The sequence below is a fragment of the Cottoperca gobio genome, chromosome 7 (genome assembly GCF_900634415.1).
Source record: "Cottoperca gobio chromosome 7, fCotGob3.1, whole genome shotgun sequence".
Lineage (NCBI taxonomy): Eukaryota > Metazoa > Chordata > Actinopteri > Perciformes > Bovichtidae > Cottoperca > Cottoperca gobio.
The window spans coordinates 4,572,424-4,588,289 of NC_041361.1; the positions used below are offsets into that span (position 1 = coordinate 4,572,424).

The 15,866-nt window shown below is 39.3% G+C and overlaps 1 protein-coding gene across 7 annotated transcripts in view; it reads left to right on the top strand.

Annotated features, from left to right (window-relative positions):
- Positions 1-15,448, top strand: part of pcbp2 (poly(rC) binding protein 2) — a 30,484-nt gene extending 15,036 nt beyond the window's left edge. Inside the window, exons 2-16 of one of the 7 annotated variants that reach the window (XM_029436563.1) lie at positions 7,904-8,046; positions 8,165-8,237; positions 9,362-9,495; positions 10,289-10,422; positions 10,576-10,599; positions 10,689-10,721; positions 10,863-10,979; positions 11,075-11,206; positions 11,291-11,419; positions 12,160-12,234; positions 12,508-12,567; positions 12,900-12,972; positions 13,069-13,124; positions 13,282-13,451; positions 14,207-15,448. In XM_029436563.1, the coding sequence (XP_029292423.1) occupies positions 10,354-10,422; positions 10,576-10,599; positions 10,689-10,721; positions 10,863-10,979; positions 11,075-11,206; positions 11,291-11,419; positions 12,160-12,234; positions 12,508-12,567; positions 12,900-12,972; positions 13,069-13,124; positions 13,282-13,451; positions 14,207-14,243 (975 nt within the window). In that variant the 5' untranslated portion in view covers positions 7,904-8,046; positions 8,165-8,237; positions 9,362-9,495; positions 10,289-10,353 and the 3' untranslated portion in view covers positions 14,244-15,448. Of the gene's footprint in view, positions 1-7,903; positions 8,047-8,164; positions 8,238-9,361; positions 9,496-9,591; positions 9,763-10,288; positions 10,423-10,575; positions 10,600-10,688; positions 10,722-10,862; positions 10,980-11,074; positions 11,207-11,290; positions 11,420-12,159; positions 12,235-12,507; positions 12,568-12,899; positions 12,973-13,068; positions 13,125-13,281; positions 13,452-14,206 lie in introns of those variants that run through there. The other 6 variants (XM_029436562.1, XM_029436568.1, XM_029436564.1 and 3 more) reach the window with 6 other exon arrangements.
- Positions 15,449-15,866: the final 418 nt, after the last annotated feature.

The following is a 15,866-nucleotide window of genomic DNA, read 5'->3' on the forward strand; positions in this document are numbered from 1 at the left end:
GACATTACAAACATTTATTTATACAAATGACAGGTTGGCAGGCAGGTTTGAAACATTATAAATGTGTTCAAAACTCATGGATACATGTCGAGCTTCATTCTGGTAGACATGCTACATAGGAGGAATAGGCTGCAGTTGTTGATGAATACATGAAGTAACACAAATTAAGTGGCTAAAATGACTTTTTTCATAACAATGAATTAAACATGCAAAGTAACTAGTAGGCTAGGACTAACTAATGTTGTTGTATAACTGAAGTGGGCCAAAGTACAAACTGTTAAGTAACTAACGTCTGTAATATTTGCATCTGAAATGTAGTGTAGTGTAACTTTAACTACTTTCAATTGTCTTTCCACCTCTGGAATGGGGTCTTATATTTTACCTTGCAGATAAATGATATGACACTGCACTTCCCTTCAGATTTATAGTGTGTTAGCATCTCATCAGCTCATCGTTTTCTTATTTGCCTCACTTTTACTGCTCTCATATTCTTTACAGCCGCAGAAGGCAGCTGTTTTAAACAGTTTTAAGCTTTAACCGAGTGTACACAACGTTATTATTAAGTTAGCGGCCAGCTAACCTTAGTGTAGCATTTAAGCTAGAAGCTGTTTATCCCTCAGGAGTTGGAGACAAAAACCGACGTAAAAGAGATTAACTATTAGACTTATCATCCTCAGGTGGCCTGAAACACGACTCCAAATGAATGATAATGTTGCTTTATAATTGCTGGGTGTGAAAACAAGCAACTGTTTGCAAACAAGTTCATGTTTAAATGATGCATGTTGTGTTCACAGCATGTTTACACTGCACCCAGGTGGCCAAATAAATAATTTCAAAATGTCTATCACAGCTACAGTAAAGCTGTTTTACTTTAGCTGTTGATTTTAACTGTATGATAGGAGGATGTAACAGGTTTTTTTATTTTGTCCACTCCAATTATATCCATGAGGGTAAGGCAATAATGCAAAACAGTTCAACAACACTTCAAACTACGGCCTCCAAAAGGATTGAGCGCAATCAATACCTCTAAAACAGTTTCAATACATTATATATTAAAACTATGTATTATAACCTTCATGAAGTTAGGATTTATTGCAGGACTGTATTTTTGAAAAATATTTCAAATGTATTTATATAGCCCAATATCACAAATTATACATTTGTCTCAGTGTGCTTTACAAAACTTCCTAAAAGAAAAAATGGAAGAAACCTCAGGGAGAGCAACTGAGGAGGGATCCCTCTCCCAGGACGGACAGACGTGCAATAGATGTCGTGTGTACAGGATAAACAACATAGTACAAATACACATTTGACAGAAATTATATTGTGATGGAAAAAAGAGAAAGTTTGGATGAATCCAGGATAATGTCAAAAAGGCTTCCCGTTGTCCAGCAGGACCAGGGCAGCAGGCGCATGTCACGATTCATGATCCTGACGTAAACTTTATCAGTGGCAACCTGCCACATGAGAGACAGACACTCCGGGGATGATGCCCCAGGATGATGAGTTAGTAACATACATTTACATAAATGCATACAGATAGGGAGAGGGGAGGAGGAGGAGAGCAGGGAGGTGTACCCCGGCAGTCTAAGCCTATAGCAGCATAACTAGGGGCTGATCCAGGGCAAACCTGAGCCAGCCCTAACTATAAGCTTTATCAAAAAGGAAAGTCTTTAGCCTACTCTTAAATGTGGAGAGTGTGTCTGCCTCCCGAACACAAACTGGAAGCTGGTTCCACTGGAGAGGAGCTTGATAGCTGAAGGCTGAGGCTCCCATTGTACTCTTAGAGACTCTAGGAAACTACAAGTAACCCTGCAGTCTGGGAGCGTAATGCTCTAGTTGGTTTATAAGGTACTATGAGATCTTTAAGATATGCTGGAGCCTGACCAAAATCCTTCTCCTGACTTACAAAGTAATTTATGATTTCTATTCTGTGTTTTACCGGGAGCCAGTGCAGAGCAGCTAATACAGGAGTAATATGATCCCGTTTCCTTGTTCTTGTCAATACACGTGCCGCTGCATTTTGGATCAACTGAAGAGTCTTAAGAAACGTTTTGGGACAACCTGATAACAATGAGTTGCTGTAATCCAGCCTTGAAGTAACAAATGCATGGACTAGTTTTTCTGCATCATTTTGAGACAGGATGTGTCTTATTTTTCAATGTTACATAGATGAAAGAAGGCAGTCCTTGAGATGTGTGTTATGTGGGAGTAAAGACAGATCCTTGCGGGACTCAAAGACTGACTTTGGCTGTCATGGAGGATTTATCGTTAACATGTACAAATTGAGATCGCTCAGATAAATGGGACTTGAACCAGCTTAGTGCGGTTCCTTTTATGCCAACACAATGTTCCAGTCTCTGTAGTACAATGTCCTGATCAACAGTGTCGAAAGCAGCACTGAGGTCTACCGAGACAAGAACAGAGACAAGTCCTTTGTCTGATGCCAATAGAAGGTCATTGGTCACTTTCACCAGTGCCGTCTCTGTGCTATGATAAACTCTAAATCCAGATTGAAAAACCTCAAATAAACTATTATTAGATATTGGTCTATAATTGGCTAAAACCTCTGTAAATTTGTTTATATATTTGCTTTTTGCTTTTATTTTTGTCATATTGTATCTATTCAGTCTGTTTAAAAGTTCTCTCTTTGCAAAGTCTGGTGGGTAAAAGTAGTCAAATTCAAAAACATCAAACCTGAAAATTGTTAACCCCCAGAATTCCCTGAAAAGAATACAGAGATCATGATGGTATACTTTCTCCCCATATTACAGACAAAATCACCATGATGGTGCTATGGATGCTTGCGGTTGCTCTATTATTTACCTTTAATTTTAGTTCATGGATGACATCACTGTCTTTGTGCAGTTAGTTAGTCTTAACATAAATGCAATATGTGAATTATTTTAAAGTAGATTTTCCCTGTAATCTAATAAAAACATCCATGAGTAGCCATAGATTCATAAAGTGAATAATGGCCACGCAGATGTTTGGAGGCGCACGCACGCACGCACACACACACACACGCGCACACAAAGAGGTCTGTGCCATCAGCTACGTGAGTATGACTAATCTCCAGTTTGAAATCAAACTGACAATAAAAGACAATCTGTGCTCTCTAGAGTAATGCCCAGTAGGGCAAGCATTAAAGATGGCTGATTGGATCGGACCATGACTGATAACTCAGCATCTGCTCCAAGGTTGGATATCCAAAATCCGGCAGCCATTCGTTTTCTGTAAGATGAATACTTTTGTTTGTTTTAGTTTTGTCTTTTTCCATAGGGTTGATCTAAATGATCTGACAATAATCTCTGTCCAAGGGCATCTGCAGCGGGCTGTGACTGTACCAGCACGGTGAGATTCCACTTGGCTTCATTTGGTTGTTACATTAGCAGCTTTTTGGTCCAAGTGATTGAGTTGTTATTAAGAGACTTCCATTGTGTCTTCTAACACCTTACAAAGCCTGACTAGATGTGGGTCATGCGACATGTGCAGCACCAGGCTTTAGGCTGAAGCCCATTCAAACAGCCAGTGAAATCAATTGGCTTTTAAAGAGACGAGGATGTATGTGATGAGACATACCAACGCACCTTATTCCATTCACCCTTGACTGTCACACTGAACACCACCCTTCAACGTCTCCAACATGTGTTGCTTTGTACATATCAGATTCACCTTTATTGGCCAAAAACGCATACAGGAAATGTAACTCTAATTTTTGCATTGCTCTCAATGTATACAATAGAAATAACAGCTAGGAACAAATGCAACAAAGCTGGACATGTGGTAAAGCAAAGACAACTATTACAGAAGTATGGGGGGGGAGGTGTGTGTGTGTGTGTGTGTGTGTGTGTGTGTGTACAAATAAATGTCTATATACAGGTTGGGTGTTTTGTATCTTGTAAATTATACAAGTAGTGCAAATAAATAATGGATCATGGACATCTTACATTTATATACAGCGTGTAGGATTTGTATTGACGGATGGACAACACTACCTGTGGACCAGTGTTTAGCTTAATGATGCACATAGCACTTTATAACAACACTGCACTTTGTCCCTAATTATATACTATACGTAGTATCATCACTAAGTGAGTAGTAGTATTAGAAGTAGTGACATATCTAACAAAAGGAGGTTTGTAACTGGTTCTTTTCAGCAATGTAACCCGTACAAAGTCATGACACATTGTTGGCAGAGAGACTGAAAATAGAGAAAGTGAGATAGTTCTTTCTTTCTCTCTGGCCTCCCTGTGAGTAGTGTATGAAATACAGTAGTGAGTGTTTTGGAGGAGGGAGAAAGCTGTTCCACAATCAACTGCCAAGCTCTGTCGTGAGCTGATCAGATCGGTCCGTTCAGTCATTGACAATCTTTCATGTAACAATTCACATATTCAGAGCTCATTTCAGGACTAACAAACTGTTTCTCAGATTACTCAGAAAGCAATAATGCCAGGTGTTTGTGCTGCTTTTTCCTTCCATATTTCTGATGCTTACAGCTGGTTGATATAGACATTTTGGATCTGTGATTGTTTTTTAAATTATATTTATATGTATTTTGCTGTTTTAGATCACATGGACAAAATATTAAGGTTGAGATCAAGTGGTGACGGTAATGTCATCATGCTAACAAATGCTAACATACTGGTTAGCATGTTCACCATCTCAGTTTTGTGTGTTATCATGCTAACATTTGCAAATGAGCAATACATTGTACATCTGAGGCCAATAGGCTTGGTGTTAGTTTTGCAGGTGTATGGTCATGAAAATGTTTTACCTGATTATGGTGCAAGACAAAACGTTTTAAGCCTGAGGGGAACAAGAATGTCTGCACCACATTTCAGGGCAATCTATCCAATAGTTGTCAAGAGATTTCACTAAAAAACAAATGTCAATGAAGTTGAAAGTCAAGTGATCACCAAAGTCAGTTGGCTTAATCTTATGGGTCTCTTCAAAATGTTACAATCCATTCAATAGTTGTTGAGATATTTCAGTTTGGACCAAAGTGGTGAACCAACAGACGGACAGAGTTAGAAATGTTAGGTAGAGATGAACTGGTGTCGTCAGATAGGATCTGTAATTCAGATCTCGGCAACACATATTTTATGTAAAACTAACACAGCCAGTATTTGGTATGCCCAATTTTTAAAGCAGTGCCACAATAATTTCACTCAGATAAATGTAACTACAATTTCTATTAATCACCATATAAGTGATCTATTGTTAATCACAATACCCTGTCTTAATCTCTGTTTCAATACCATGTGTTTCCCTAAACACACAGAGTCCAGGGAGCGTGACCATTGGCATGAATAACTGGGTTCTTCCTGTGGAGGATTGGCATTAAAATGCAGACTGCTCATCATGCCTGTGCCCCCAAGATATCACGCCAATTATTTGTCTCTGTGGGAGCAAACTATTTGCGGAAGATCTTCTTAAAATAAGAGTAGGGAGTCACAGCCGCTCTACATCGTTTCTGTATCCTGACTGGACAGTTTACGTGGGCACGTGTCACCTCCCACTGTGACCCCCACAGGCCCATCTAACTATGGCTGTGGAAGGATAGTGACGTTGCAGTCACCGTACAAGCCCAGCCTTTTGGTTCTGTTCACACCCCTGCAGAGAGAATTCAGTCCCACTGTGCAGCTTTGCGTCTCCATTTTAGAGAGTTAACAAATCTGTACAACTTGCCCACGGCTCTGACAAACATAAATCCCAACGTTTCTTCTGTCACACACACACGCACACACACAGTTTTTCTGTGTTGGATGCCACAAATCACAATTGGGACAACTATTCTATTCTCATTGTATCATTTCACCAAATTTAAAACACACTTGGATTTATATACGGAAGCCCTAAACGGCCATGGTTCAAACATTTTCTTTCCTCCGTTTACACATTCATACAAGTTAATTTTATTTTCTTGCTATAGTCCTATTACTTTTTAATTTATAAAACATTGTTTTCTTGTGATCTCAAATTAATTGTCATTATCTGGAGAAACTTTCGTTATCTCAGGAAAACAATTGTTATTACCAGATAAATCATGAACAAAACTAATAAAATTAACTTGTTATAAAAGGAAAATGGAGGAAATAAAATGTTTGAACGCTACAGGCTTCTGTAATTACATACTCTGGTTTATCCTCAGTACTTTTGTTTTCCATCTCTTTTCAAGACCTTTAATTTTTTTTTAACAGCTTATTAAGTGACTAATTGGATAACTCTCTGGCTTTGAGTGTTATCAGGTTTCACACTGTAATCCAGATAATTTACTTTAATATGCGCAGACAATTTACAGCTGACAAGTATACATTGGATTTAGACTACCTTTTGTAAACAACAGTGTTTTCCACCATATTAAATTGCACATGTGCAGCAAATATGTGCTTTTACTGTAGTTAAAGGCTCCCTGTCGCTACACTCCCAAAACAGAAAAGTGAATCCACTTCCCTGAAAGGTAATGTAACATTGTGAGCATTATCGGGCTGGCAAAGACGGTCTGCAATGCACAGAGGCAGTGGGATGTCAGGGGCAGCTGACAAGAGGATGTTAGGTGGGCGAGTGGCATTTCATCATACAATTCATGTTCAGTAATCAATGACCACTCACCGGTGGAGGGAAGAGGGCCCTGAGAGAGAGTGAGAGTGCCAGTGGGCATGTCAGATAAAAGCACCGAAGGAGAAAAACAGGGAACAGTTGCATTGAATTTGGCGGGGAGTACGACAGAGAAATGTGGGGACGTGTAAAAGAGCACAAACTGTGGGAAAGATTGTGAGAATAAAGTAAGCAGATGATTATGTAAGCAATTACTTGACAGGGGGAGACGCACATAAAAGGCCAGGGAAACTGTGGTGATTGGAAAAACTGAAGAGCTTGCAACTCCTCTCATCTGTATAGTCCATCTCTCGGTGATCGCGCTTCAGATCAAAGAAACAGACATTTCCTACGCTAATTAAATATCTTTTGTTATGATAAAAATGTGTTTTTCATTTATTTACCTCTGTGTTCTTTTAGGAATAACTAAAAAACCAACACTGTTCATGTTGTAGGCAGGAGTGAATGTTTAACCTGCTACTAGAGCGTGACGGTCTGTTATTGGGGCAAATCTGGTGAGCTATGCTTCTATTTTTGCAAAAGAAAAACACCACCAGCTTTGTAAGCCTGGCACCGTTCAGGCAGCACTGCAGATGGCTTTGTAAAACAAGCTCCAACATCTACTGCCTGGATTCATGTTTGAGATTTAAAAAAAAAAAAAACAGGAAGTGCTGAGACAAACTGCTTTTCAGAATAGCTGAGCTCAATTTCTCTCTGTGTGGAGGCAATCTATCGAACGCAGAGTGAGTTTTGAACCCATGATTCATGAGTCACACATGTAAACACCAGTGTGTAAACCACACCGTGTAGGACATCAGTTCTGGTAGAGAATTGGATTTATACAAGATTAACAATTCAGGGGAATGGAAGATTAGTTAGACAATAGCGAGCTATTCTGACCATTAAATAATTGTCTTTTGGGTGCTCTGATGTGCACCAGATTATTGAACATGTGCTGAGTGAGTTCAAGCAGAATACACTGTCAACTAGACCATGAACACATGGTTACAGGGCCATACGGCTCCACTGTATCTACCTCTTCTGTTTTTATATAGTAGCCTAGTCTATTACGGTAACACCAGGAGATTAACCGTACAATCCAGTGCTTCGGTTCTAATCTTCCAATTTAAAATATATATTAGTTGACAATTAAGATCCTCATTTATGTCATTAATCATGTGGCAAAATAACAAAAACAACCCTCGCAGAAAACAGAGCAATCCATCATGAAGCGAAAAGGCATCAATCATATTCTTTGTTAAAACAACACCCGAATAATAAAGCTGACGCTCATTATTTTCAGGTCAAGAGGTGAAATCCTGAAGTCTTCCTTTTGGTCAGGTTGATGCTGTATCAGCAGTTTCCAAATACCATCAGGGCGCGTAGAAGCCTGGAGGAGCAAACATCACACATCATGTTTGTATTGCAAATATTCCAGTAGATACTGTATGTCCCTGGATTTCAGTGAAATCAAAAATATTTACAGCAAAGACTGTTGGGCAGCTCTGCTCTTGCTTGACCATATGATCCAATTACTGAACAACTGTCTACTCTTCATCATCAGACATTTACAGAAACACTGAAGCCTACAGAAGCATCTGTCGCCTGACTGAGTCTATACTGAGAGATTAACTACAGTAAGATAATTAATATAATTATTATAGCTGCCCTGCGCTGTAAAATGTAAATGTTAAGTGCTGACACGTTCTACAAAAATATACCTGGGAGTGAGGACTTTTTACCATCGTTATTACATTTGAACTAATATCTTAAATGAAATAAGACTGTAGTTAGAGCTACTCAATAAAAGCCTGAAAGGATGTAGGATTTAAAAGAGGACTGCAGCTCGATTCAGATTCCTGACACTCGCAGACGTATTGTGCCATCTGTTGGATTAACAGATAACTGCAGCAGTGTGTCATCATTGGGGAGAGGTCTTCATAGGTCTTTATATACCCTCATTTAAAATATTAAAGCAGTGAGAATGATTTGGACTAAACCTGCGTTGATAAAAGAAACTGCCACCAGTGAATTGATAAATGTGTAAAGCTATTAATATCAAAGTAATTAGTAAATACTCAAAATGTGTTTTACTCGAATGCTATTTTTTTTAACCTATTTTTGATTATGAGGCTCAGAGTGGAAACTATAAAAGAAGTACACAAAAGCAATTAATAAAGTCAAAGTTACAAGGTAAAGTGATATGGTATAATTGATAGCAGTGAGTCTAGTTGTTTATATAAACAGTGAGTGTACACCTGAATAATATGATTAAGTAATGATACTTAATGTCTGTATTAATATAGCAAAATAGAGTATAGTAATATGTTAGTACTATAGATGTACTTAGTAATATACCAAGTAATATAGTAGGCTATATGATGTGGTATGACAGTATAGCATAGTTTAGTATGGTATAGTGTAGTATGTGGTAGATGTATAGGGTTCAATGTAATAGAAATGTTATTTGTATTATGACTAATAATAATAATAATATATAGTACAACATAATATAGCATAGTGCAGCAGTATAACAGAATAGAAAATGTAATATGGTATCTGTATAAATAAATTACTGTAAAATATAGTTTCTTACCTGAGAATATATTTATTTTGACAATCATCATCATTCATGGTGGAGGGACAGTTCTCTTTATACATCCACGGGTGCAGCGCTCCGGGGGGCGGGGTTGACCCGGGTAGAGGGGCGGGGCAGTTGAGAGGTCAAAGTTGAATTAATTTTGTCTTTTGTGCCAAGCAGAAGAGTGGAGTCCGATCGAACAGCGGCGTCTCTTCCCTCTTCCCCGGATCCTTTTAAAACTCCCTCCCGAACCTCTCCCCTTCCACCCTTGCCACCCTACCCACCCCCTGAACACACTTCAAGGGACGGCTCGGGTAAGACCTCCAGAAATATACGGCTTTGTTTCTGTTTGCTTTCGGAGTGAAGGACGGGGATACCTCGGCGTGCCTCAGTGCGCTCCGTAGGCCGCGGGATCAGACTATTTCCTGGATCAGGCGATGCTAACGCTAGCGACCTGGATGGAAAATTACAGAACTGTATTTAACTTTATGGCCGATCAGGAGGTAGTTGCTAGCTACTGCCTTTTATAGTGTATTTTTACATATGTGGTGGCTAAATATTCCCACAGTCAAGTTATCCCTGTAAGTATGAATTTGGGAAGTTGCGGTACAAATGCTAATGTAGCCTTCATATGCTTGCGTGATGCTCTTTCTAAAATACCATCTGCGATGTTATCATATGAGCCTTCTTTTGACTGTCGCTTCACACTCGACACAAATTTACTACAACATGAAGAGGACGTTTTAGGTTTTGCTTCATAAGTCTTGCATTTAAATCGAGCAGCTATGTCACCAAAGCTGTTTAACGCCAGGAAATAGACATTACCTCAGGGAGACAGTGGGTCATTGTGCCAATGTGAATGAGTGGACCCGGGCCAGTCTAACGTGAATTACTGGACTGAAACGCCTCATTCTTTAAACATGGATAGCTAACGTTATTGAAGTACTGTACCAGCTCAAGTCCACGCGATGTTTACTGCCCTGCATAGCTTCATTGATCTGCACTGACCGCAGCTATTTTTAGTAAACAAGTATTTTTGCTGAGATGTCCTCATAGTTTCCTGTACTGTATTTGCCCCTGATGGTCACAGTTTCCACTCTATTGCAGACATTCAACCAGTGACCAAAGACCCACTTTGTTGGCCAGTTTAAATCGTGGATTCAGCAGCAGAAATGGACTCAAGCCTGGTTGAAGGAGGACTTAATGTCACCTTAACCATCAGGCTACTCATGCATGGGAAGGTGAGTGTGACTACATGCAGTGTTTGATAACCAGTTTATTATCTCAGGTCTGCATTTATGCCTCTGGTAAGTTAGGGCAATCTCAAAGAACATCAGTTCTTCCTCTGCCAGCGACCACAATGCTTTAACGTGTGTTTTTGTTCTCTTCTGTAGGAGGTTGGAAGCATCATTGGCAAGGTATGTTGGTTTTTACTGCCAGAAGGATGGCTATCAGCATGCCCCTCTGTGTGTTTTGTAAATATTGTGCATTTGTACTTTCCTTACAGAAAGGAGAGTCTGTTAAGAAGATGAGAGAGGAGGTAAGATGTTGTTTGTTTTTTAAATATATATTATGTGAGTAAATAAGAAGAAACATGTCTGTCATTTTAGTGACTGACTCATGCATCATATGATAACACTGTAGCTAAAGATATTCCCTGTGTGTTCCCCTTTCTGTGCAGAGTGGTGCTCGCATCAACATCTCAGAGGGGAACTGTCCGGAGAGGATCATAACCCTCGCAGGACCCACCACCTCGATTTTTAAAGCCTTCTCCATGATCATTGAGAAACTGGAGGAGGTTAGATTTTCCTGTTGCGTCTGATATCAGACATGTTGTAGCAAGTGAAGCGATACTTTCAAGTTGTCTAACCTTTTGTGACACCTTCCCTCCAGGACATCAGTACCTCAATGACTAACAGTACAGCCACCAGCAAACCACCGGTCACCATGCGCCTCGTCGTGCCTGCCAGTCAGTGTGGCTCACTCATCGGCAAGGGTGGCTGCAAGATCAAGGAAATCAGAGAGGTTTGTCACCATGTTTCCTTCTTTTTGTAAAGTGTGTGTCTTATCCCTGATTTGTCCTAACGCTTGTTGTTTGTGTCTTTGCAGTCTGCTGGAGCTCAGGTACAAGTAGCAGGGGACATGTTGCCCAATTCAACAGAGCGTGCCATCACCGTTGCAGGGACCCCACAGTCCATTATTGAGTGTGTCAAGCAGATCTGCGTCGTCATGCTTGAGGTACAGACACTTTATTATAATGCTTTGCTTTTTAATGCTTTGCTTTTGGAAATGTGTTGTTATTTGATATATTGATATTCAGGGTTCATACAAAGTCTGGGAAGTTTGAACCGTTAACCATTACTGCATGCCGCCCCCCGTTCTCCCCTCCTTTACCAGCCTGTCTCTATTTAATAAAGATAAAAAATTATTTAATTAATCTCGGAAAGATATTCTATTGACGGAGATTGCTCAATAATGACGCCAACATAAGCATTAGAGGAATATGCTTGAACTCAAATGTACTCCTTGGGAAAATGCTTGAATCTGAACATAATCTGTTGTTTCATCTACGCAATCACAAAAAATAATAAAACTACATTTTAATATTAATAAATGAAACAATCCCGTCGTGATATTTGATTGTTGACACCAGATGCTAAGCATGAAATGATCATGATCAAAGCATACAATCAAAGTTGATATGGACAGCTGGTAAAATAAACAAAGTGACGACACATTGCTGGCTGCGGGTGTGTATAAAGAAATTCTGTAAACTTATTTTTTCGCAATTGTTTTCATGGTAACAATTTTTAGATTTGATGAAAAGGCTCAGAGTTCGGATATCTTTGCTTTAAGTACCTTGAAAGTGCTTGAATGTAACTTTTTAAAAGCTGTGTGAACCCTGGTTATTGATACTGCTGATGGTTTACTGTTGATGTGACTTTAATAGTAACGGGTGGATATTACTGTGTTCTCAGTCTCCACCAAAGGGAGTGACCATCCCGTACAGACCCAAACCCTCAGGCTCTCCTGTCATCTTTGCAGGTGGTCAGGTAAACAACGTTTCTTTTATTTGTTCTCTAGATCTGCCGCCTGAACTATTTGTCCCGGCAGCGTCCAATGTTTTGGGGGGGGGGGGGGGGGAGGGGATGTTATTACTTTTTACCGAAGCACTTCTGGTCAGAGGAATTTGATTATACTCGGGCTATCATTGTAGTTGCGGGACTGCTGTCCGTAGCGTACCTGTCTTTGTTCTTGTTACCAAGGACTGATGCATATTGGAGTATGACACTGCCACACCCCTAAGTGCTGTTCTCTCCTTGCAGGCATACGCTGTCCAAGGGCAGCACGCCATTCCACAGCCTGATGTAAGTGAAGGGCCCTCTGTAAGTGATCCAATATATTTGAAACTTCGGTCTTCGGAAGCCATGCCACCTTCTTATTTCATCCCACTGACTTCATTTTCCAACCCCCACTGCCTGATATCCATTTAACAATTCCAAACCTACTTATTTTACATTTTAACAGCGATATTTTTTTTTTTATGCCCTTTTAGGCTAAATCACGAGCTCCATGTTCCATTTCATGTTTCCTCTCATCCTCACTATAACCACTTACAAAAAGGAAATAATTTGAATATTTCAGCTTTGAAGTGTCTTCTAGATTGTCACTCATGGTTTGTTTGCTCTCCGTGTCCTTTCCTCCATTGTTTCAACAGCTCACCAAACTTCACCAGCTGGCCATGCAGCAGAGCCCCTTTCCCATTGCACATAGCAACCAGGGCTTCCAGGGTAGGTGCACAGATTGAAAGAGAGAATGCGCTTACTGTAGATTTGTAATAATCCACCTAGTCAACACTCTCATGGGCTTTCTTTGCATTTCTTCAGCTGGGATGGACGCCTCTGCACAAACTGGCTCTCATGAGCTGACCATTCCAAACGATGTAAGTTGCATTTATCTCCTTTTTTTCTAATTTACGTGTTGCTCTTGCAAAAAAAAACATGAAGCCATTTTTTTTAAGTAGCTTATTTCCTTGCTGTTTGTGTCTTTCCTTATCGAAGGTGCTGATGTGTTCTCACGTTTTTCTTCTTCTCCCTCAGCTCATTGGCTGCATCATTGGCCGTCAGGGTGCAAAGATCAATGAGATCCGTCAGATGTCAGGGGCTCAGATCAAGATTGCCAACCCTGTGGAGGGCTCCACTGACAGGCAGGTCACCATAACTGGGTCCCATGCCAGTATCAGCCTGGCTGAATACCTGATCAATGCCAGGTAAGAGGCTTTATGCTACTGCAAACGCATCTACCACCGAGCAGCAAGTTTACAGGATCACAGCCGACTGTTTACTTTTGTATCTGACATTTTAATGCTCTCCAAAGTGCAGTTTACAGAGTTCAACATTTACAGGACAGTAACATGATAATAAGCTTTTATGTTGTTTTGTGTAGTTTTCTTAGCATATGTTAATTTGGTCATGTAAAATCACGCACTGTAAAAACGTCCCTTTCTTTCAGCCGGACCTTTTTTATTAGTTTTATGGACATTTTAAAATGAGTTTATTCCATCTTATCTTTTTGCATCTTATTTCCTCAAGTTAAACATAACATTTTATTGTCTTGTGAGTCTTTTTGTAATATAGTTTACATTTGTACCGTCTTATCTGCGTGTAGAGCTCTCTGAGTGGCACTAGCGTGTGTGAGAGGTGCTATACAAACAGAGTGTGATTGTTTTATTGTGAGAGTGGCAAGAGAAGTAATGTTTTTATTATTACCAGAGCATTGGCGAGGTCCATTTTTCTTTTTTAAAAGACAGGAAGTCTTATTCGGACAGGATAAAAATGTCAGGAGGAAGTGAAATAATATGTTTTCCATGCTTCTCACTATTTGTCATGGCCATTTTTGTTATTGCAGAAGGTAGCGTGTAAAAGTTATGGATATACTTCCGGACAATCGTGATAAATGAGCTCAAGTATTCTGAATCAAACATCGAGTTATTAAAGTTCTCCTGTGTTTTGCCGTGCTCCTCAGGCTCTCATCTGAAGCTACCGGACTCGCAGCCAACTGACACGGAGGATCTTCATCAGCACCTAACGTAACCCCTCCCCCTACTTTTTACCAAGAGGTCCCTTATTGAACTTAATGCAAAAACCAAGTACTATAAACTCACTGTTTTCTCCTCTTCTTTGGTTAGACACCTACTCAGTTGTAATTACACCATCATGATATTGGTATTTTATTTATTTATTATGTTTTTAAATTCAATTTGCATATAGTTTTTAAAGACTTCCTTCTGTTGTATTTTTTCCTCTTATTTTACTGTATATCTGTATGAACTTCTTGATATAGGTAAAACGTTTTAGAAAAATCTGAAAAGGCATAAATAATGTTTTTCTTATGTCAGATTTTTCTTAGAAAATGTAAAAAAATGAAGAAAAAAAGACACAATAACATTATAGATGGACTGTTCTTTCCCTTTTTAAATATCTATTTATTTTTATTTAATACACAGCTCCGTGTAAGAGTAGAATTCATTGATATTTGCCATCTTCTATTTGAAGCTGTACTTCCTGAAAGAGGCATTGTGGGTTTAACGGGTTTCAGTGGGTGTAAATGATCTCCAGGTGACGATGTATGCAGGAAAATGTTTAAGTCTGAAGGTAATTTATCCCTCGTTGAGTGCAGGTTCAAAGGAGAATTTTAAGCTACGTTTTGTCTCACCTCTAATTTGCTGAGTAATTGTTTTGTGTCATTCCTGTGTTTCCATCCGTTTTATTTCTCGATCAGGACTTTTGAGCTTTGTTGTGTATTGGATTCTGATAAGGGTGGGTGGGCCTTGGTCACCAGGTGTGGGCCTGAATGAGAGGAAAATATTTTCTTTTCTCTGAAATTACTAAGACCATAGTAATGACGATGATGATGATGATGATAATAATAACATTGAAATGTTTGTTTTAAATAGAGAAAATATTTTTTTTAACTGCAGGGCTGGGGAATGCTGCAAGGGGCAAAACTACAAGACATATTTGTCTTTATAAGTATATTATTCTGAGGTATTAAATTATGATTAACTAGAAGGAGAATTATAGAATTAACACTAGTTTCCTGCTATCCTTTTTTTGCCTGGGTCAGATTTTATTTTTTATTATTCTTTGCAGGATGAAGAAACTCACGTTTTTGTGCACGTTTTCAAACTATTGTAGATCTGGGTGCAATTAAATTGTTGAAGAAATGAAATGCAGAAATAAAAAAAGATGTGAAATGCTTAAACAATCCTTTTGTCATTCTTAAATTGTGATGTTTACTTGCTCATAAAGGCAGCAGACGAGACACGTTGATTACCCTTAGCTGTCCGTCCTGGGAGAGGGATCCCTCCTCAGTTGCTCTCCCTGAGGTTTCTTCCATTGTTCCCCCTTTAATTATGGGGTTTCTTTTAGGAAGTGTTTCCTTGTGCGGTGCGAGGGTCTAAGTACAGAGGGTGTCGTATCCTGTACAGTCTGTAAAGCACACTGAGACAAATGTATAATGTGTGATATTGGGCTATATAAAAACATTTGATTTGATTTATTAATAATCCCAAAACATGGCCCTGCCACGTGGGTTTTATTCTTTAAACATACGAATGTGAAAGTTAAGAAATGACTCAGGAAAGTCATTAAAAATAGCTTCAGCTGTCTTATGAGATGCAGCA